Source organism: Talaromyces amestolkiae (assembly GCF_001896365.1).
Source record: "Talaromyces amestolkiae strain CIB chromosome Unknown scaffold11.1, whole genome shotgun sequence".
NCBI lineage: Eukaryota > Fungi > Ascomycota > Eurotiomycetes > Eurotiales > Trichocomaceae > Talaromyces > Talaromyces amestolkiae.
The window spans coordinates 509,170-532,488 of record NW_024468047.1 but is presented as its reverse complement, the minus strand read 5'-3'; the positions used below and the strand labels follow the sequence as shown (position 1 = coordinate 532,488).

At 46.5% G+C, this 23,319-nt stretch overlaps 6 protein-coding genes across 6 annotated transcripts; 4 read left to right on the top strand and 2 right to left on the bottom strand.

Moving 5' to 3' along the window:
• Positions 1-220: 220 nt before the first annotated feature.
• Positions 221-2,142, bottom strand: BHQ10_006135 (uncharacterized protein; the record flags this gene model as incomplete). The annotated part of the gene is made up of 6 exons (XM_040878688.1): positions 221-316; positions 376-730; positions 785-1,053; positions 1,108-1,172; positions 1,229-1,993; positions 2,061-2,142. The coding sequence occupies 6 exons, from the start codon at positions 2,140-2,142 to the stop codon at positions 221-223; spliced, it is 1,632 nt and encodes a 543-aa protein (XP_040734639.1).
• Positions 2,143-3,145: 1,003 nt separating this feature from the next.
• On the top strand, positions 3,146-4,000 carry BHQ10_006134 (uncharacterized protein; the record flags this gene model as incomplete). The annotated part of the gene is made up of 3 exons (XM_040878687.1): positions 3,146-3,500; positions 3,557-3,723; positions 3,782-4,000. The coding sequence occupies 3 exons, from the start codon at positions 3,146-3,148 to the stop codon at positions 3,998-4,000; spliced, it is 741 nt and encodes a 246-aa protein (XP_040734638.1).
• A 416-nt stretch (positions 4,001-4,416) lies between these two features.
• BHQ10_006133 (uncharacterized protein) lies at positions 4,417-6,201 on the top strand (the record flags this gene model as incomplete). The annotated part of the gene is made up of 8 exons (XM_040878686.1): positions 4,417-4,462; positions 4,517-4,541; positions 4,594-4,653; positions 4,723-4,750; positions 4,799-5,144; positions 5,197-5,751; positions 5,800-6,057; positions 6,110-6,201. 8 exons carry the CDS (start codon positions 4,417-4,419, stop codon positions 6,199-6,201), a joined length of 1,410 nt encoding a protein of 469 aa, XP_040734637.1.
• A 236-nt stretch (positions 6,202-6,437) lies between these two features.
• On the bottom strand, positions 6,438-7,012 carry BHQ10_006132 (uncharacterized protein; the record flags this gene model as incomplete). The annotated part of the gene is made up of 2 exons (XM_040878685.1): positions 6,438-6,848; positions 6,920-7,012. The coding sequence occupies 2 exons, from the start codon at positions 7,010-7,012 to the stop codon at positions 6,438-6,440; spliced, it is 504 nt and encodes a 167-aa protein (XP_040734636.1).
• A 746-nt stretch (positions 7,013-7,758) lies between these two features.
• BHQ10_006131 (uncharacterized protein) lies at positions 7,759-9,915 on the top strand (the record flags this gene model as incomplete). Its single annotated transcript, XM_040878684.1, has 2 exons — positions 7,759-9,249; positions 9,304-9,915. 2 exons carry the CDS (start codon positions 7,759-7,761, stop codon positions 9,913-9,915), a joined length of 2,103 nt encoding a protein of 700 aa, XP_040734635.1.
• Positions 9,916-20,969: 11,054 nt separating this feature from the next.
• Positions 20,970-23,078, top strand: BHQ10_006130 (uncharacterized protein; the record flags this gene model as incomplete). The annotated part of the gene is made up of 3 exons (XM_040878683.1): positions 20,970-21,515; positions 21,571-22,881; positions 22,932-23,078. The coding sequence occupies 3 exons, from the start codon at positions 20,970-20,972 to the stop codon at positions 23,076-23,078; spliced, it is 2,004 nt and encodes a 667-aa protein (XP_040734634.1).
• Positions 23,079-23,319: the final 241 nt, after the last annotated feature.

The window sequence follows — 23,319 nt, the reverse complement described above, 5'->3', positions numbered from 1 at the left end:
CAATCGTCAAAGCACACACAAAACTATGAGTGCAATGCATCACCTTTTCGGACACTAGGAATATTCATCATTTATCCAGAGAATAATGTAGTTCCCACCTTGCCCAATGGCAGACCGTCGCCCACTAGTTAACGCCGATTGCCAAACGTGTAAACGCTCGTTCCCATGCTACCCAATAGACAAACATGATGAATACGCGAAGCATCAAAAGAGACCACCACTATGAAGCATGAGGAGGGAATCCGGGCCGTTGTTGGATGCCCCGGCCAGGATCGAGCCGGTTATCAAGGTCTTCGTAACGGAGTATGAACTCGCGCTAGAAGATAATCATTAGCTCGGAGGAGATTTAGGTCGAGGAATCTGGGTAGAACATACGCGAATCTTTTTCCAAGAAGCAGGATCCCACCATAAATACACGCCACGTTCACTCACACCACGTTCGACATCAACGGGGCCAGGGTAATTTTCGTCTCTGGTAAGCCAGCAGCGTTCGACCTTGTGATACCGCCATTTGCGGCCCATCAATTCTTCGGCGACAAGCTCTTGCAGAACGTCGCGCGGCATACTGTAGAAGATATAGAAGAGGGTTTCATCGCTGAAGCTGGGTATCCGTGATTGTAAAGGTTGTACATTCGCAACATTGTAACAGCTGGGAATTGCGAAGTCCTGTTCGAGAGGAACTGCAGACATTGAAGCAACGAACGGCGACGCAAAGGAATGATGCAGGGGTCTATTATAGATGATTAGAAAGATTCTGTGCTATAATCAAGACATGAAAACTTACTCAGGCTGGTTGAGATCCAGTCCCAGAGTCATTAGGTCCTGTCCAACAGCGAGACTGGCCACATCTGGGCTCTCACTATGTATCATCCGAAGTAAGCCTGCAAGTCCAAACTTGTCTAGCTCACTCATTTGGGAAAGAGGCGGCTGATCTGTGCTTTGGCCTGAACTCGTTGGATCCTGGCTGTCCGCTGACACGCCACCAGATTGCGATTGACGTTGTTGCATCTGACTGCTTTCATGCTCTGGAAAGTTCTCGGAACGGAGGCCGTCCTAAAATCGGGTTAGTTCATCTGTCTCCAATACACAGAAGTGCGGTATGCCTACTTCTTTGTCCTGAGCTGATACGCCATTCGTCCCTTGCGGAGATCTCGACGTCGAAATGCCTGGAGCTACTTTCATCAATATCAAATTTAACACTGAGGTCCAACATGACAACATGACATACCTGTTGAGATTGATGCTCCTGGTGACATGACGCGATTGTTCTCTTGTCCGTTCAATGCTGAGTTCAAAATGTTCCGAGCTTGTGTAGACTGTGTTTGATTTGAAAATGCCAAACCAGGGCCATAGCTGCCAAATCCTGTATTTGTTAACACAGAGCCCCTACGCTCCTGCCCAATATCATTCATGCGAGAAATCCCGCCTGGGGGTATGTCGGCAGCGTTCCTGCCTAATGGCGGGAACTCTTCAATGTTTCCTGTCTGCGGTTGTCCACCACCTCCGAGCTGGCCACTGATGCCCTGACCACCATTTCTGAAATCATCTAATCGGTTTGCGAATTGAGCGCCAGATGGAAATACGTCGTCTTGGGGAGGTTGTTGCTGTGTGAAGTGTGTTTGAGTTTGGGAGGCTCGCGACGGAGGCTGACTCGAGGGGGGTTGTTGTCTTTGAACCGGTGTTTGCTGGGTCGCACGTTGTCCTGCATTTGCCCAGACTGCTTGAGCAGAGGACTGGGCCTGGTTCGGTTGGGGTACTCCTGATAACGAAGGGAATTCACTAGCAACGCGGAAATCAGCCACCTGTTCTGTCCAGAATCGCGCAGCCCAGAATGTGCCCAAAAATACATACGAAAGGTCTAAAGGTGTCGCAGGTTGCGAAGCACCGAGGCTTTGTGCAAACGTTCCCATCGATCCGATATTTCGTTGCTGGTGATTTTGCAACCCTGGAGCTGCGCCCATAGGAAGACCAAAGTTCCAGTTCGCATTAGACCCTATTATACCAAGTTTCAAAAATCAGCGAAGCTCGATTTGACTGCAATAACCAGCAATAAAGCGCACCTATCTTTCCGTTGGGTAGCCGACTCGTCGCCATGGATACGTTTCGAGCTTGTGCCTGTTGTTGTGAGGGAAATCCGGGCATGCCTCTAAGTGGCTGCGGGCCTGGTCCTATAGTCATTCAACACACGTTAGCTCGGCACATCACAATAGCTCGTCAATCTGTGAGCTCCACAAAGCGAAATCCAAGAGTGCGATGCGGCCATTTCGAGTTAAGACCGCCAATAAGACTTTCTGACGGCCGGTGCCGTGTATCGACCAGCATATCTTCACGTATTGTTCGTGGAATAATATCGAAGGAACGTGACGGCTGGATCGCGCAATTGCGGGAGAATATGCGAACACATTTCGAACAAGGTGCTGTCGCATGGACATGTGGTGGGGGAGGACAGTGCAACTGACCTGGCCTATTCATAGTGAAAGAAAAAGTTGTGATAGCGTCTGACGGTGTCGGAGCGAGCAATGTTCGTAATATCAGTGGATATTCAGGACAATCTGCTCAAAAATCAGTGTCCTTAAAATGTGATAAGTTTAACTTGCGGCTCCAGTTGCGGTGCTCCTCGAGTTGATTGCAGGGCGAGCAGTAATAGCCGCCCGCCTTGGCCCTAGCCGCGCGCTTCTTCGTGTAAGCACGGACCATTCAGAAAGTGATGGCGTGAATGATTCACTTTTAGATTAACCTATACAAGCCTTCAATACTTATGTCTTCCATTGCCCTCGTTACCTATTTTCCGTAATAGCCGACAGTCGTCGAGTCAGTGAGGCAAATTTAGGGCATATGCATGCGAGGCTCAACTAGCAAGTCAACTAACTTATTCCTATCGGCATAATATTAGAAACCGGCGCATTTCTTAATCTTAGCAAGGTCATTTATATTCATTTCCAGACTGTAAATCTGTTATACATACTAAGTAGAAATTCTCCTCTGAGGAACCTTGTTGAGGTGCAACTGTTGGATTCAAGCTATAGGGTCACGTGCACGAGCTTAAGCGCTAACTTTGTGAGCCGTCAAGCCGCTCAATCCAACAATTACAGGGGATGTCGGAGACACAACGAGCAGCCTACAGCAATCAAAATCCGGCATCACGATGAATCGTCAATCGGTCGTCCGTCTTACTCGCCAATTGGGCACTCCTCTGTCCGCAGAACTCCCCCCGGCGTTTCTCGCTCCCGCAGTACACGGCAAAATTCAGTCCGCGAACTTTTCATCTACAGCATCCAATGCCGCCCGCCAATTCCCCGATAAAAGCAAGCAGCGCGGTGTCTCGGCCATACATATGACAGGACCCCGACATCCATTGACTGTCGCAAAATTCCCATTACCTGTACCTGTTGCTCGAGAAGCCCTGCCGCCTCGCGAATCCAATCCGGATCATGGACTCTGGGATTTCTTTCCTCCCGACAGGCTGCCGATGAGCACACCAGAATACGATATCGCACATGGTAGGTAGATGCGTCTTCTCTATATATACCGATGGACTAATTCGTGGTATGATCAGGTCGCTCGTGGTCCGTTCAAGAATTGCGTGGAAAGTCCTGGGAAGATCTACACTGTTTGTGGTGGGTTTGTGTGAAGGAACGCAACCGCATTTCAACATCAAACATCGAGAGAGATCGCCTCAAGGCAGGTTTTGGAGAGGCGGAATTAATTGATCGTGAACGAGTGGTAAGGATCCTTAAATATTGCGGTTGACTTGTCTGTTGCTAACACTGCATGATACAAGGTCCGATCCACTCAGAAAGCTATCAAACATGTACTTCGAGAACGGTGGTACGCCTGGGAGGATGCGCGACAGATTTGGTTGAAGGAAGCGGATGAGCAGTGGCAGACAGAACACGCGAAGGCACAACTCGCGGCGAAGGCAAAGAAAGAGGCCAAGAAAGAGGCCAAAAGGAAGGCATTAGCGGAGAAGAGAAATGCAAAAGCGCAGACAGAAGTCTAGCCTCGACTCTGTATTCCCGGCATACTCGATATTACTTGACTGTAATATTCGAAGAATCTACCCTGACGAAACAACATTCTGCGTACCTGGACTTTTTTTGTATCAATACTGCTCTTTTTATGCTACTTTGGAAGGAAAATGTACATTAGACCTATACAATCCAATTGACCTTCAGTATCGTGTCAGCTTTTATGGCATGGCAACAGAATCCACCGCTTCTTTGGTTTGGGCTCCGCGGGCGGGGACCTCCTTAGTCTTCCCCCAACCAAGACTAAATAAACTATGTTTGCTAGTGCGACAGAGCATAAACAACTTCTCCCTTCTGTATCTCACACCCACTCGAATACCCTCTATTTACACACAGTAGTATCTGTGTTTTTGTTCTTGTTTTTAGTCCTCGCAGTTTGATCACCACCATGGATGAGATTGCCCCCGAATACGATGTCGTTGTGCTAGGCACCGGTATGATGATGAAGCTCTACCCCGCAGCGAGATCCTTGTACTAACTGCTCCCAGGCCTGACCGAATGTGTTCTGTCTGGGTAAGCCATTGAAATCTTGCAGAAACTAATGACTGGTGACTCACAATCAAAGTGTCCTGAGTGTCAAGGGCAAGAAAGTGCTTCACATTGATCGCAATGATCACTATGGAGGGTAAGACGAAAGACCCCCTCATTCATACTCACGTCACCACATCTCCATAGATTGCTAACACTGCTATAGCGAAGCTGCCTCTGTCAACATCGAAACGGTAACTACCATCGGTTCTGACCTTTTCATCATCCTCTAACCGTTGCAGCTGTTCAAAACATACGGAAATGTTCGCGACGGCGAGGAGCCATGGAAGAAATATGGCCGCGTGAACGACTGGAACGTGGACTTGATCCCCAAGCTGCTCATGTCCAACGGTGAATTGACAAACATTTTGGTTTCCACCGACGTCACAAGATACCTTGAGTTTAGACAAATTGCTGGAAGCTACGTGCAGCAGGGAGAGGGCCCCAAAGCCACCGTTGCCAAGGTCCCTTCGGACGCTGGTGAAGCTCTCCGTTCGTCTCTTATGGGTCTGTTTGAGAAGAGGCGCGCCAAGAAGTTTTTGGAGTGGGTTGGCGAGTTCAAGGAGGATAATCCCAGTACTCACCTGGGTAATACACATATTTCCCGCGCTTGGATGTTCACTTGCTAACGTCACCCCAGGTCTCAATCTGTCCGCCGTCACCATGAAGGATGTTTATGATAAGTTTGGCCTGGAGCCCTCAACCCGCGACTTTGTCGGTCATTCTATGGCTCTATACCCATCAGACGAATATATCAACGCCAAGGGAAGAGTGATTGAGAGTATCAACCGTATCCGCTTGTACGTCAACTCGATGGCTCGCTACGGAAAATCGCCTTATATCTATCCTCTATATGGTCTTGGAGAGTTGCCCCAAGGTTTTGCACGTCTATCTGCTATTTACGGCGGTACTTATATGCTCAACACCAAAGTCGACGAAGTTTTGTATGACGAGAATGGAAAAGTGTCTGGTATCAAAGCAACCATGAAGGAACGTGATGAAGCTGGCGAGGGCATGAAGTTCACCACAAAGACAACCAAGATCATTGCCGATCCTTCTTACTTCCCTAACAAGGTTAAGATTACTGGATATGTCATTAGAGCTATCTGTATCCTTAAGCACCCCATCGACAAGACCGACGGCAGTGATTCCCTTCAGCTCATCATTCCTCAGTCCCAGGTTGGACGCAAGCACGGTAAGTTTACTTGGGCATAATCCGACTAGTATGATCTAACGTGACCAGATATCTATATCGCCATGGTCTCCTCCGCACACAACGTCTGCCCCAAGGGCTACTATGTTGCGATTGTTTCAACCATTGCTGAAAGCGAAGCCAACCACCATGTGGAGCTTGAGCCCGGTTTCCAGAGACTCGGTCAAATTGAGGAGAGGTTCATGGGACCCCCTATTCCTCTGTACGAGCCTCTTGATGATGGCAAGAAGGACAATGTTTTCATTTCCAAGAGCTACGATGCTACTTCACACTTCGAGACCACGACCGGTAAGCATTATTACAACAGTATAACAAGCCCTGGTAGCTAACAGATGTGCAGACGACGTCCGCGATATCTACGAGCGTGCGGAAGGCCATGAGCTTGTCGTTGAGGGTCTCCGCGAGGGCCAGAATCTCGTCGCTGAAGAATAGATTGCTTTTTTGACTCAGAGCTCCGGCGTTAGTGAAGAAACATGATATCAAACAAGTCGAATACACGTGATCTGGCAGCTTCATGATACTACAAGGGACAAAATTGGTAATAAAATCATTCTTGTAGCATATGATGTGTTCGTTTCGTCTATCTTGATCACCCTTAATTATACTTGGCCTAGATCTTAGTTATTATCCAATGTTAAATCTGACCTTTTAGTGTAATCTATAATGATTTATAATTTCGAACCAGCCGGCGGATCCGTATTAGCCTTCTGATGCTCACTCAGCACACAAAGTGCATCATCTTCCACCCTCCTGATCTCAGCCCTCAATAGCGCCAACCTCTTCCCGATCTGCGTAACTTCACACACAACCCTGATCTCAGAATGCACCGGCACTGGTCGCAAATACGTAACATTCAGATTCCGACTCACACCTCCATATTGAAACACACCGGGCGTCCCCACGGCCATGACGGGTATTGAAGTCAAGATATCGATTATGGTTGCTGCGCATCCGCCGTGCAGATTGTTCAATGCGTTGGTCATGGAGGGTGTAACGAGCATTCGGAATATAGCGCGTGCTGGGGGACCTGGGTTTGCGGACTCGAGGCGCACTTTGGCAGTTTGGTCTATCATCCATCTCTAGAGAAGAGTTAGCACTGAATGCATTGATTAGAGTAAAGACATGTGAGGCACAGAGGTAGGTTGCGTACCTCGTCATTTGGATCTCTGGTTATTATATGTTGGAGCATATCTCTGATGCCCGCTTCGAAGTCATGAGAGGAGGCATCGTTATCAACCCCCATTTTCAGATATATTGCAAGGCCGTCAGACGCACAATTATATCAGCAGTTTTAAATTGGGACGTAGGCGATCCGTTTATGTCAATATTCATAAACAAGCACACAGCTGATAGAGTACACCATACACTAATGAGGCTGAGTTGAGATTGCGGCAGCGCAAGCGATTAAATTACCTCGGTCTAAACTACAATGATTACAATGTCAGTCGCCGAGGCATTCAGCTAAGCTGCTCAGTATATCGCTAGCCTCATGAGCGAGTCCGGATAATTTAAATACCAAAGACAGATTTGATAAGCAGAAAATGCGATTGCGTATGAGTATCGCATTGACATGACTTGCGACATGTACTCAGGCTGGTCGAGAAATGGATGATGATGAATGGAGACCTCCTTCCCTGTCAGCCAATCATGTGTCTGTATTTGCGGCGTGTCGCGCGTTTTGATATATCCGTTCCTGACCTTGAACTTCATCTATGCTACAATTAGCAACGTACTTGATTACCCTTGTGACAACCCGTTATATATTGAGACTTGATCTGTTGAGCGATTTTTTGAATTGAAAAACAACACAATACCCCTAATTGCGAGATATCGACGAGACGAAAACGTCTACGCTCCTTGCATTTTCAACTCCGAACCGAATTCAATTGCAAACGCCTTGCAAAAGCGTTCACTGGCTAAGGATCAAGACGATATAAATAAAGTATGATCAAAGATTGAAAAATACTGCCAGATCCCGTTCGGAACATCATGGTCGAGTCTCGCTCAGCAAAACGAAGGAGGGTATCCGATGTAATAGATCAAGACGGCGACATCGAAATCCCCGAAACGCCTCCAAGTGCACACCACGGCGAAGATGAACTCACAGCAATGGATATCGATGATCCAGAGGTCGATGCAGCTCTAGCAGCGACACCGTCCAAATCGTCCCGGCGAAAATCCACCGCAAACAAATTAACTGACGCCGAAGACAACGAAACCCCATCGAGAAGTGTTCGAGCGAGTGGTCGACAACGGAAGGCCCCTGTGAGATACGAGGATGAGATACAAAAGACTGAGACCCCGCGTCGGTCGCGATTGTCTACAGCGACTCCTTCGAAGAAGGCAATAACAGCGAACGGGATACGTGTGGCCCTAAAGCACGGTCAAGTCGATGCCAGCGAGTCTAAGAGTCGTTCGCCGGATGTGGATGTTCCAATGGCACGAAGAAAGTCGACAAGAAGGCCTGCGAAGAAGGAAAGCCAGAATGAGTCTGATGAGTCGAAATCTGATGAAGACCCAGATGCAGAACTAGAGATGATGAATGGAGGAATGGATGATAGCTACGATCCGGTAGCTGCGCAGCTACAGGAAGACTTGATACAGGATGTTGATGCTCATGAAAACACAATTCAATCGAACCCGCTACCTGAATATGCGGAGACGTTCAAAAAACTTTGTGAAGCCGAGTTTCGGCACGAAATCAACGCTGGGAGCAAGTTCGTCCTTGAGAAACTGAACAGGAAACGGTTGACACCTTTGAAGGGTTTGGATGCAGAATATCAAAAAGTCTATCAGCTAGTAGAACAGACTGTCACAGCAGGAGAAGGAAACTCGATGCTACTGATGGGCTCACGGGGAAGTGGAAAGACCACAATGGTAGAATCGATCATCTCTTCGCTGATGAAGAAACACAAAGATGATTTCCACGTCGTTCGCCTAAACGGGTTCTTCCATACTGATGACCGTCTCGCGCTACGAGAGATTTGGAGACAACTTGGTCGTGAAACGGATACGGAAGATGAAACTTCCAAGGTTAATAGCTATGCCGATACCATGGCTACATTGTTGGCGCTGTTGTCGCATCCGGAAGAGCTCCAAAATAGCTCGGACAACTCTAATGGTATCACAACGGCAAAGTCAGTTGTCATCATCCTTGATGAATTCGACCTTTTTGCGACACATCCTCGACAGACACTACTATACAACCTGTTTGATATTGCGCAAGCGCGCAAGGCACCACTGGCCGTCCTGGGACTGACTACCAAAGTGGACGTCACCGAAACGCTTGAGAAACGTGTCAAAAGCCGCTTCAGTCATCGCTACGTCTATCTACCACTAGCAAAGTCATTTGAGGCATTCTCGGAGGCCTGTCTTTCTACTTTGACCGTAGAGGCTTCAGAGATTGAGGACAATGATTTTGGTGGTAGGATGCCGGCCAAACTTCCGCAACTTTTAGATGCTTGGAAAGTGTACTTGAAGGTGAGAAGCACTTTATTCGATAGCAGTGTGATTGAAGCTAATAAGAAATTGTAGGGTCTCTGGGAGGACAAAGATTTTGAGTCCCATTTGCAACGGATATACCACCAAACAAAATCCGTCAAGGAGTTCTATTCTAGTGCCCTACTCCCGATATCAAATCTCTACCATAGCGCGTCCGACGTAGAAAGTGATCTCGAAATTCCAACATCGGAGAGCTTCASGAGCCAATCTCTGACATGCCCAGACCCGGGCCCTCTTCCATTCCCATCATCCCTGACAGGCTCTACAAGTGCAACATCACTACCTCTATCACTTCTGCTGGCAGCCACACGTCTAACAGCTCTCTACGATCCGGGCACGGACGTAGCCACTTCCCAATCCCTCGCCCTCTCGTTCCCAGCTGCCTACGCGGAATACGTCCGTCTTTTGACTTCGGCCAAAGCTACTGCAGCTGCTCAAGGAGCTGCTGCTACGGGTGGTCGGGTCTGGGGACGTGATGTTTCACGCGAAGCCTGGGAGAAGCTTGTTAATTGGGGGCTAGTTGTGTCCCTTGGATCGGGCAATGGGACGACCGACGGAACGATGTTTAGAGTCGAGATTAGTTTTGAGGAGGTTGCTGATATGGTTGGCGGTGGTGGCTCGTTGGGCAAATGGTGGCGCGCCTGAACATGTATATGTGTTTATATGAAATGTATGATATACGTACGGAACTTACTAGCCAAACACTTCGTCTGCATCGTTCGTTGTGTATATAGCATGACCTTGATCTAACCCTACCATCAAATTTCATGTCCTATCCGAATCCCTAAAACATACTGGTACCTACGTGCGTCTTGCTTGTATCATGTATATCAAATCCATCATTTACACCGAAAAACCACTCCCCTCGAACTCACGAAATTCTTTCCGGAACAGGCCATTGCCCAATCTCACATCAGTCCAATTTCGAACCTGTCTGCCCTTTAGGACCAGAGTGCATGCAGCTTCGTACGACGACTTGTTCCACGCGCACGGGGCATAACGGATACCCACGCGAGATCAACGTCTCTCTCTGCCGAATCCTGTCTTGTACATACTACATGCAGGACTCCTCGGATCCTTGTCCTCCTATCAATACACGCGTGCATATCATGCCTATGTATGCAGGATACATGCATGACATGTGCCAACTACGTATGTACGTATCGTATGCGATTGCACAGATTATGTGATACATGTCGTACATACGCGCGGCCAGAAAGTTGTCAAGTACATCACATCGGCCATATTCCCCCAGTACTCGTGGCAGGAGAGATGATCTACATTCTCCCTTTTTAGAAAGATGTGCTCTTTTCTTCTCGATGGATCTATCAGTTATATGTTCGACACATTGGGCAAAGTATCGCAAGTCGTCTCACATCAGAGGTTTTGCCACTGGTCAACTTGGGCACATATGTGGATAGGGATGCACAAAACAGGTTTCGTTTGCTATATCGACCTCAATCGAAACCTTGCAGGCATTTCATGTCTGTTCAAGGTATTTGAGCCGTCCATAACAGTATTTTCAGACCCATAGATCATTTTATATTACCATCAATCTGTACAACAACAAAACAACGTCTCACAACATACCGCACATGTGTAGTCATCAAGGAAACACCGAAGAAGAAACAGCTTCAATTCCAAGCTATGTTCTAGACCGCAAAAAGCCCCGAACACTCGGTCAAATTCTGACAGACCCAGCAGGTTTCTGGAGGATGTGCTGTGCTACATACGTCTTTGGGTAAGCCGTGTTACCGGCTCCATGCCTCTGTTTTACGTACGTGCGTAACGCCGATAGTTCCGGAACATTGACACCAGCTGGAAATGAGGAAGAGACATTCGACGAAGTATTAAGTCCAATTATCGAAATCGGGACAGAAGAGGGAATTGCACTGCTGATGTGGTTGATTACGGGCCTGTCAAATTCATCAGTTAGGGTTAGTGCTCCTACAACATTTGAACTAAGGTCATATCCCCAGTCCGAGGTTGCTGATCATTATTGAGCGAGTCATTCGGAATCTAGACCTCCAATTTTACTAGGATATATTTGACAATATATCTATGACTCATGTCATAACACCAGTATAATATCGATATACGAATTCCATTTTGAGAATATACAGGTACCGATCAAACAGATACCATACAGATACCTAGGTACATATTTACATATGTATACATATATGTAACTGTAAAATCGAAGAATGGTAAATTTCCAGGTTAACACGGCACAATCGCTGCCTTGCATGCATATACGTGCCTCCGTATATGCATACCCTAACATTCGTGCTACTAATAATCTTAACGGTTTAACATGGACCCATGAAGGTATACCCCCTTTGGCGCATTTTAAGTATCGGACTAGCAGAGACCAGCATTGATGGATGTATACAACCGTTTCAGGGTTTGTATGTTGTATATACAAGACGTGATGGGGACCTTGGATGTTCCCTAACTATTTGCGGCACAGTAGATAGGGGTTGAAGCATCGTGATAGCAAGGCCTCGCCCATCAGTCATGTGTACTGCTGTTCCGCAATGTGATGGCCACATTGCTATGTGACCAATCCCTTCAAAAAGACCACTTGAGAGCGTGTGCAAGCACTGCTGTTTGGCAGGGTTCTTGGTTAGGGTAAATGGAGGTCTTGGCGTGCAGATATCATGTGGCAGAGCTGTGTAGGTCATGCAACGTCCAGCAGGGATTGAGCGGCAGTTCGGGAAGACGGAACGGGAGGCAGTCTGAGAGGGTGGAAATTTACAATAGCTACGAGAGAGGCTCATGATTTTTTCAGATGTGAATACATGATTGTTGACACATGTTTTGACAAAGTTCCCGTCCTCCTGAAACACCGTGAAGAATGTCAACATCTCGTTGCATTTTACCTTCCTATTTCGGTAAAAGCCATTACAGACCTGGCCAGTACGTATCCTCTGCTGCTCTCCACAATCGTAGGCATGTCAATATCATCCCCAATTATGCTATGACTATCAATTACAGTATCTGAATAATTTGTCACGGAGTCTCTCCAAACAGTAGAGCATCAACGATCCATGCACGACATGGAGCCTGAATATTTGGGCATCGTGGGTCGAGCGGATGATCGACAGGGTTTTGTCCCAGCTCGATTGGGAAGTATATTAGTACATCTTACTACCAGTACTACGTATGTATGTACTAATGTTACGTAGTAACGATGTATCATTTATTAAAATTCATCTAATCCTAATTTGTCTCATGACTCGATCGTAAGACTCGATGGCCAAGTGCCTTTGATACAGGGAGAATTGGGACTATCAAGAGGTTAAATTAGGGCTTGCGGGCAAGCATCCCGTACCACCAAGTTTTGAGCACTACCCTACTCCGCAATTAATTTGCTTGTAAATTCATCAACGGTGTAGGATTCACTAACGATGATCAACTGACTACAGTCTAAATTCGGAGAATGGTAATGCCGCACAACCCACGGAGTTTGAACGCGCAGACAGTCAGACTACATACATATATACGTAAACGCAGAATCCAGAGCCTAGCTAGATCTAGTACTACACCGTTCAAGATAAAGTTGCATCTGCTTCCCTGTTATTTGCAGATTTGTCAACCGGCTAAGTTTCACCGATATTTCTTCACAAAGCTTAAAAAGTTAAGAAATGTCGATTATTCGGTGTATTCGTTCTGATTAGCGGTGCGCCATGAACTAGAGTCTCCATGCATGCATGATCGTTAGACTAATTTGTCGATTTGCGGAGGGACGTACTGGAAGCTATCCATTGGTTGATATCTAGCTCAACGACATTTCGCAATATGGTTTCCTAGGTATGCGGTATGACCTGTGGATAGGTCCATTGATTGTTGTTCTGAGAGCATTCAGGTATAACATCAACTCCATCAAGGGATGGATATTCACACTATTCTACGATCCACCACGTGAGATCCTTCGATCTTTTTGGCCAATCATAAATGATGTCATTTAATCCGCTAATTCCTCTAGACGAAATCCATCACGAAGAAGGATTAGGCAGCATTTCTCAGTAAGACTGGAAATTTGAAAAGAGAAAGTGAGTATTTCCCGAATCCCGTTAGCGGCTTTTCCCCTTCAAGCGCCAAGCGGCAAGCTTTAATTGAAACTTTATATACGGGACTAAGCTCGCAGCAGGATCATCTGTTGTTTGACAGAGCAGTTCGAGGTTGACTAATTTGTGAGCTAGGAGAACAAACTAAAGAATCTAAAGTATTTGACTAACTCAACCCAGTTCAAGCCACAGATTATGTGCGCGCTATCAGTAAGTTACGTATTCGGCCATTGAGCCGAGTGCATCAATACGCCCTGGATTGGTTTTCTATCAATATCGAGTTATCGCGTATTCCGTACGAATCCGTCCTTCAAAGAACCGGCCGAGGTCCTCCGTACTGATGGGCAGCCGCAAATAGGCAATGGGCGGTTAACCACATTTTAGTCCGAATCATGAAACACTCATCGACTTCCTTAAGAGGACTAATGCTGATCAAGTCTTTGAATCCGTGTCGTCATAGATGTTCCGAGATACGTACGGTACGATCGATTTCAAGAGATCAGCAGATTGCTGAGCAATACACCGCCACAGTTACCTGATGATTACTCATGATTATTAACTGTGGCCCTTGGAAAAGAATGTCTGAAACGAAGACTTGAGTTTTTCGATTCCGTGGGTACGTTTAACTTCGCCCTATCCGTCTTACGTACATACGTATCTAAGAAATCCTGAAGATAAGGCGGATAAGACCTAGTAGATATTCAGTCTGCATCAAGGGGGATCTCCGGAGTAACAACGGAGACTACGTACGTAGTCGGTACTCGGTAGTCAAGTTTCACACTTCAACGGCTTCGGTGGAGATTCGGGCGTCGTTTACTTATTCACGAAAGGTCCTGCTTACAAAACTCCTACTAGCTTCTAAATGGCCAGCAGAAAAGAAAAGTAAGTGCTTTCCCAAAACGGAAATATGTTCAATTCTTTTCCGTTTGCAACCGCGCGAGAAAAGGGGAGCTAAGTGGAGCGAGCCCATCGCGGCAGTAATAGAGTTTGGTAAGAGCCGACTACGTATATTATTCTTCAGTTTATGTTATATTCAATGTTCGGTACGAAAGACCATCTGACCTGAAAGGCTAGGGTAGCTGAGGACTATTCGAGAACTGCCACAAAATTTGGCTTAAATTTTTAAAAAACTAAATTTAAACAAATTTTTCTTATAACTTTTTTTCTTTTTTGCTTTTGATCCACAGGGCGAACGAACATGTAATAATCGATTACCCTTACAACACATGAATTTGCCACTCGCGTGGCCATCGAGGATCATTCTCGGCGTCAACTCAAAATTAGGAAGAACTAAGGTGTTATTTCGGGCTGCTATGAGCTAGTATCAATACGCTCAGGGTACTTGTACTACATACAACGTTTTCGTATTACACTGCAGACTACTACGGACTGCGAATATGTTGTGTCAAAAATATGATACGTCTCGTCTTTTCCAATTCTGCAGAGGTTCTAGAAACTGTTCTTGTTTCTGATTGTTTGTATTTTTTTTTTGGCATAGCTAATGTAAGCGCGAAATCGATTCGAAATAAAGTCAATTTGCCACTCCGATTATGCAGGGGTAGACAGAAGAAGAGGAGGCCAGTCACACTTCAGAGAACAGACAGGGTTCTGAGCAGTCCAAGCATTTTTGACATCTGCAGGGTCGTATCAGAATGAACAGTGTACGGGGAGGTACTGGCGTACTACGTAGGGCACGTAATTTAAATATGTTGCCGCATTGATCGATGGTACATACTACGTCGTGGTGTAAGTTACAGATCACCGTATGTATCATCCTGTACTGTATCCGTCATACGTGTACCCACTGAGTCCACCGTCCACTTGCACCAGTTGACGCTTTTCCGCAAAGAGGTGCTCCACGTGTTGCCATTAGAGCTAAGTTTTCTTTACACTTACATACAAGCGGGTCATACATACAAAACTCGCGTGGCACTGATACGATGATAATATATTAGAGTTGTAGCTATCATAAGACTTATCTTTATTCTCCATAATGTACGTACAATTTTTGGGTTTACTATGTATGAGAGCACGTAATTGGTTTACGACTCGGCTACGCGGCTGAACGCCTCCAACGCCTGAAGCAATGATTTTTGTGGTGGATGGCGCAAGCGAGTTTGTCGAGGATACTGTTATCTGTGCCTAGGTATCGCGATGCGAGACAATCATGCAATGTCTTTGGACTCACAAGCATTATACAGACCAGGTACGACGCGAAACGCTAAGAATCCTGGTGGCATGACTACCTACGTACGCAGATACAACGACACCGCTACGGCTTCAAACACCAACTACGGAAAGCTGGCCCATAGTTGAGCCCAAATATAGGGTTTAAATATACTCCATAGTAACAAACCTAACAAATCCTTCCAAGGCTCCTTCCGTAACTAGTGGATATCAGCCGTCAACGACTACTCAGTGGACCTTTCCGAGAGCTGTTTCAGATTCAGCAGCAGAATTTTCTCGCGTAAGTCTCGAAATTGAGATCGTCTTTTCTAGAATCCTTTTGATATACAAAGGATGCTACTGATATAGCCCTAATTCGTACTATGTAGTAAGTATATGTACTCGGAAATTCGGGCCTTTTGACGCAGAAAGAACGGTCTGCCCGCATGATATGACAGGTTTGGGGGTCTCCACCCCGTTGGGGAGAAATGTGTCAACTCAGTCCATTTTGAAATAGGGCTGAGCAGGGATATACCTTGTCAACGACGTAGGAATTGCCGAAGGCGCGACGGTGGGCATAGCTGTGAATTGAATAAGCAATTCTTTAGTACGTTAGGCGAGACTCGGACTACTGACCTTTTATTCCGAAGTTTGTTTACATAACAGGATTGACAAGAATTTTTTCCTGCATATAGTTTGACACTGTTGAGAGCAACATCCTCGGAGAACGAGTTGAACGGCCTTGCCGAAAAGTCAATATCCACAACTGAGCCCAAATTATCGTGTTCGTGTCTTGACAACCCCATACGAGGAGCAGAATGGTCCCAACCAGGAACATCTGAGTCTGAGCGCCTTCCACATTTTGGAAGGCTTCATCTCTGGAGGGAATGGAGGGCCGGGCCTTCATACAGGCCAACCAGGCGCTCGAGGGCCAAGCGCGGTCATAATTGTTGGTTGGCTCACTGACTACTGATACCTGTCATCGACTCAAGGGGCTGACTGGCGGTTGGCTGAGTCGTCCTGTCTTCCACGTGGCCAACGGAAAGTTCTGCCGATAGCAGGCTAGTGTTTGAGGTGTCCGTCCGAAAAAAAGTGTTGGTGTCATATACAAAGTGCACTGATGCGGAACCAGTGGATGGAGTGGCTCTGTAATCTGGACAGAGTACCATACCATCATACATACTGTGTACAGTGTAACGACCATGAGTACTACCCCATACAAAACGTGGACTGTTAGTACAATACAGTTACTCCACGCCAGTCATATACACTAATCCGCAAAGAGACTAGAAGCGGCATGGCCGTTCCCGTGACCTACGCAAAGTCTTGGCGTAAACCCAAAGCGGAGGTTAATCCATTTCAGGAAACTGATATGAGGAACCGTTATCAGCAGTCTGCGAATCACCTGCTTGTTGCGTGACGCCTCCATAGGGAAAAGCTCGTTTCAAATGTTATTGGTTTCAGAAGATGATGATATTCCTACCAAGGATGATGATCATCGTAGACCTCGTTTGGCGGTTGAAGTGATTGATTGTTGTTGGGTACTAGAATTAGGTTTGGACTAGCTAGATTGCCAACCCGAGATGTTGGGTCCTCGTGGCTTTCTTTCATGCTCTCAATGGAGTCGATTTCTCGAATCAAAATTCAACATGCTTGGCTGAATGATACGTCCGTAAGACCGAGGTGTCAGATAGCCGGGATAAAATATTCTCCATCGGCATCTTGCCGTGGTTTACTTCATGATGATTGGTACGTAGAAGTTTACGACTGATTGGATACATTATCCACCATGACAGACATCGCTCACTATTCAGTCCACTGTCTATACCGGTGGAGTCTTCGATATGAGACTGAAGGATGCCTCAAGAAGCCGAATCTGTTATCATAACCAACAAAAAATATAGACGATCACTTCACCGCCATTCTCCTCACATGCAGAGTCATATATCACCTTCCGGCGTTTCCGGTAAGTATATCATAAGTACTCTGTACTATTCAGCCCTCAAACAGTAGAGATCATCAACCACATGGCATGACAAACGATACATCTCCCCTCATGTAGATTAATTTTCTGACCGGTCAATCTTGAAGCTCATAGCAAATAAGAACTATACTCCACACTCCGCCACGTGGAACAAGGATATGATAGGCAGTGGAACTTCTTTCCCAGATCGCAGGACAGCTCTGGATTGACAGAAAATCAAAAATTTGGCCGAAGTATTTCGCTTTGACCGCCAGCTGAGATCTTACCTCACACAAAGGCAGAACAAAGGCTTGCAAAGGCTTGAAGTGAAAGAAAGAAAGAAGAAACGTGGTTTTGGCACGGCCCGTGCGGGACTTGATGAATCAGATGCATGAACCTGGTAACTAAACCCCCGCAGAGGTAAAACCGTATGTACCTACCTTGTCGCGTACGAGTCACGATGACTTTGAAACAAAAAATCTTACCTCATGTCGTCTCAAATCTCGATGTGTCTCTACGGAACAATATCGGATTTCGTCTACAAGGAGTTAGGATTCCGAATCACCTGAGGCACCCCAAGGACCAAGAGCGCGAGCGGCTAACCTTGTAGCCGATTCCCCCACCTCGTGTAATCCTTTTGATGACTCATGCCACTTTGTGACGACGACGATCTTTCACACACTATCGTTGCTGTAAGCAAGCGCCTGCATGAATAATGAGTGCCTAATACTTACACGCATAGTAATTATCTAGATAGAGTCAGGTTACGGAGTCTACGACACTCCCGCTTCCGAGCCTCGTATTGGGTTACCCAATTCGTATTCCGTACGGGTAGTCGGCAATACCTGCATGTGAAGCTATCTACACGCCTTTTTGTTGTTTTTGTTGCTGTTAAGATTCAACGCTTTGTTCTCCTAAMAAAAAAAAAAAAACCATATCTTAGTCTTACCTAATTTATTTGTTTATCGCAATAATTTACCTAATCCACATTTTACTTTCTCCCAACATCTCAACTCTCTTTTCTATCTAGTGGCTGAMAAGCCACTAGCAGCCTGAATGCCATTTTCCACGTGGTCGTGGGTTCCTCCTTACCTCCTTGGTCGGGATGCACTTTGTATTTATCTTTCGCGTACGTATTCGTCGTGTCGTACAGGCCAGACTAGGCGAGATTGTAACTTACAGATTCAATTTATTTCGTCTCGATCGCTTCCGTGGATAATCTAACGAAAAATCACAAAGCCCGAGAGCCCTAATACGGATGTAATACCTTGGCGGGGCTACCGGGGTTTCGAAAGAAATTAGCTTCCCCCTATCTCCCCATGCCGAGAACACGTGCGGGCCAAGATGGGTTTCTTAGTGGTGCTTTAGTTGAACTTTGATGTTAGGAGGTATGGAGCAGTAACTATGTATGTAAAAAAGGGTGAAACTCAATTCGATTCAAGGGCTTGGTATTCCACATATTTGGTACTTAGACAACTTCATTTTCGTTCTTATTTCCGGGATCTAGAAGGATGCGTGGCAAGTGAAGAACACACGTTGCACGTATCAAATAGCTCATTTCCAACGGAACCAACCTTGACGAATGCGGAAAAAGCACGGAGTATATAAAATATTTGATATAGCTGGCCAACGAAGACTCGATCCTTATTTTTGACATGTGTCGAAGATCTAGGTCGACGCCATGATGCGTCCAATACAAGTCTCCATCCGCACGCAGCCTTGTCGATCATTCTACCCATCTGTTCGGTCTACCAGTAGAATCGTTGATGTGTAGGCATCAATCAGAAGACAGACAGGTTTGAAATATCGACTATCGTCTTCATGGCGTTCTAAGATAGGCGCTCGCATTAACCTGCATAAAGAGTACGTACACCATTTTCTTGGCGATAGAAAGAATATCCTCCGTAAAGGTTCATGTAACTATCGCATTGTTGGGGTCGTCAGCAAACGCGGGAATGAGGTCAGGTAGTTTGCGCCCTAAAGTAAATAACGGCTTGAAAGGTTTGTTTGTGACGGATCAGTTGGAATTACAATTTTGTGAATAATACTATCGAGAGAGTTCTCCGAGACAATAGTTTCATCTAACACTCAAACGGTAGATGATGTATCTCGTGCACATGTTGTTCTCTCGAGTCATTCAGATGAATAGACAGATCGCAGATGAGTCGATAGCTGTCAGTCGATATGATACATCTAAATCAAACTCGTACTAGTCAAGCTCGACTTAAACTTCGTACATGCCAGACTAGGCACAAGATAGAGTAATATCGCTTGCAAGTGAATCATAGATACAGGATGTGCACAGTCGTATTGAACATTGTACTTACGGCAGTTCAAGTCTAATACATTACTTACGCCTGATTGCTTGATTCTTGCATGCCTGCCGATGCGCCCCAGTGATCTTCATAAGGCGGCTGCTTTTTGGGTCGATACACAGCTTGTCATTGGTCATCACACGGACCCAGAGCTGCCCAATCGGGGCTAGCCTAGTCCCACGTTGTTTTTTTGGTGTCCGGCACTAAAACTCTAACACACGTACCTAAGATACCGTATCGATCATACAATACCATTTATTCCCGTACCCACGTTTTCATTACCAATTCCTCCCAAAGCGGAATGTCCTCTTATTCTCTGAGGAATAAGTGGAAGCTGGAGTCGTACTTTGCGGATAAGAATCCCTCCATGCCAATAGTCAAAGATTTATCATCAACTGCCACTGACCCACCAATTGCTCAAAACTGGAAGTCTGTGCTTTGATGGTTTCCCCTATTTTCCAGTTGTTCTATGTTGGCATGACTCAGTTTGTGTCGTGGCTGGGTACCTACATAGTCAGCCATTCTGGTACGGGGATTACATCGCGTGCTGAAAAAGCAAAGAATAACCCTGCCTTGCTTTTATGCAAAACTTACGACATATGTAGATTGTCGTACACGCTAAACTCAATTAAGTTAATATGTAGCATGGTAGGCCCGCTTTTCTGAGCCCCTCACAAGGGAACCTGTCTCCACCGTCACATACATCGTTACATACGGTATTTACGGAATACTCCTCCGTGGTACCACAGCCAACGAGTCAACGTAAATACACGTTCTCGTATACATACGCACAGCATACAACAAGTCGTCGACTGGGTGGTACCCGCTGAGGAGTCTTCATCCATTTCGATTGTAACATTTTCCATCTGTGACTCTATTACTCAATAGCAACACGCTTTTATTACCAATCTACATCCTGCGTACCTAACTTACCTGAATTCGCCGCTGTTCCGAGTAAATACTAAAATTACGTTACCTGCCCGCCTGCCTTCCCGATTGCCTCATCGCAATATCTTTTTCCTCTTTCCTCCTTACTCTTACTTTTCCTCCACTATATCCCATCCCACCCCTGTACCTGATTTTCTTCTTGCCTCTTTCTTAAAACCTTCGTCGATCTTCACCACACACTTATTACTCTAATATATTCCCCCCCTCCACCCCCCAAGTCCTCCTGACCTGGGTTCAATGACTGATATATCTGCTGGTAATTCGCTTCCATCAGATCTACTCACCACTCTACCATACACCGCTACCACCGCTGCGCACCCACCTGACACCACCGCAGMCCCCTCGTCCGCCGTTCCGCCACCTGCCGCCAAATACCCTTCCACTACCGGCTCCATCTCAAAAGGCAATCGCAGGTCCCTTGCCGGCTTCGCTTTGGAAAAGACTTCGAACGTGTTCGCAAACCTCACCACCTCTTTGGCCACCATCTCCACGCCTGCTTTACGGACTAGTTCGTCGACCGGTAGCCTCTCCAGGCAATCACACAAGTACTCTCAGGTTGGTGGTGCTTCGCTTCCGGCGGATCGGGAGTTAAGCAACGAGGAGCTACCAGCCCTGCCTCTTATTAAAGCCCCTTCGTCAGGTCTCAGTCGCCGGGGTACAGTGCGGCTGATACCACAAGAGCCTCTCAATCTGGATAATACCGCGTCCTCGCGAGCGAACAAGATGCATCAAACGTCGTCAAGGCTCCTCCGCATGACGGAGGATGACCGTCCTTTTACAAAGGTACGCCGGAGTCTTGGAGACGAATCACAGCTGAACAATGCGCTAATTCTTACAGGACTTCAATGATCTGTTTGCTACTTTGATGGTGAGCTTGAAGCTGGATACTCATCGTGTGCGCTTCACTAGATTTGAGCACACTTTCACATCCGAAGAAGCGATCAACAACTTGGGATCTCTGAAGTTCTCTCAGTCAAACCGCATGCCAGACCCCAAGGATCCTTCACGCATCGTCACTACGACAACTACCACCACTTTCTCCATGGCAAAAGAGATGGCTCGATCTGTATGTCAACGTTTTGCTGACGCACGCTTCGTTGAACCGGTTGATGGCAGAGGCAACCCATTTTTCCCCATGAAAGGAGGTCTTTATCAATTAACTCCCAAGGGAATCAACATTCTCCAACGTTTCTGCCAACGAAATGGTATCACTGCCCGACATGTTATGGAAGTCCTGGAGTCTCCACGAAACACTATGCAGCTGGTCAATTTGGAACGTGATACTGAAACCGACAAGCTCTCCACAGATCGAGCAACCATTGAGGTTATTTTCCGTCGCTTTGCCGGGCAAGACGGCCCTAATATCAAAACCTCCACATCCAGCTCCGACTCCGACTCGCTAAGCGATTACTCTAATGGTCTCGTGGGTGTCAAGATGGCGAAAGAGAGGAAAATTGGCGACAAGTTCTTTGCGAATACTTTCACCGGAAAAGCAGCAGTTGACTGGCTCATGGATTGTTCGACTACCAACGACCGTCGCGAAACCTGCTTGATCGCTGCTCTGTTCATCAAACATGGTCTCATCACCTCCGTTCAAGAAGATCGACCTTACGCTGCGCAAGAACCTACCGCTGTTGATTTCCAGCCTACCAAACATGCTATTTACACAGTGACTGAGCATGGACAACGTGTATGTGGATGGATTGCCCGTGATAAGAGCAACGTCTCGCAATACGACGGCCGAGGTGCACGCGATTCCAACAATGCTCGTCTCAACCACATTTTGCACGATCCGGCACTGCGCTTGCTCTTCCGGGAGTTCCTACGCTATTCCTTGTGCGAGGAGAACTTGTCTTTTTACCTTGATGTTTCCGAGTTTACATCGCACTACCACCGATTGGAAAAATCCGGTGCATTGAACAAGATCGAAACCGTTCGAGAGACCCTTGCTGCAGCCTACGGTCTTTACAATGCTTTCTTGGCGCCTGGCTCGCCTTGTGAATTGAACATTGAGCACGGTCTTAGAAACAGCCTTGCCAGCCGCATGACCAAGGCCGTTGGAGATGATGAGTCTATGCTCAAGAGCCTTCAGGAAGTCGTCAACTTGTTTGAATTGGCTCAGACTTCCGTCTTTAAGTTGATGTCAAGTGTAAGTTTTACTTCTTTGTTACATGTGAAATTATGACTAATTTTTGATAGGACTCTGTTCCCAAGTTCGTTCGTGATCCCAAGTACTCGGTCGTCCTACAGGAGCACGAATTTGACCTAGGGACCAATGGTCGGTCGTATTCACCCACACCTGCTCCTGTCCCAGAGCGATCCTTGAGCCGATCTGTGCGAACATAACGTCCATTTATGAGCCTTCGAAAACTATCAATCTCTTAGCATTTGACGTTTTCCAGCTACCATTTGTCATTGCCACGATAACTTGATAGACATGGCTGAACGATTATCCTTAATTCCAACCGAAACTCTCTGCTTATTATCAGAGCGCTTTCGAAAGAGTTACGATTTTCTTTATTCTCTATGGGTTACACGATAGACGTCGGGAGGGGCATTGGTTACATCTTCCTTTTTCGTGTACTTT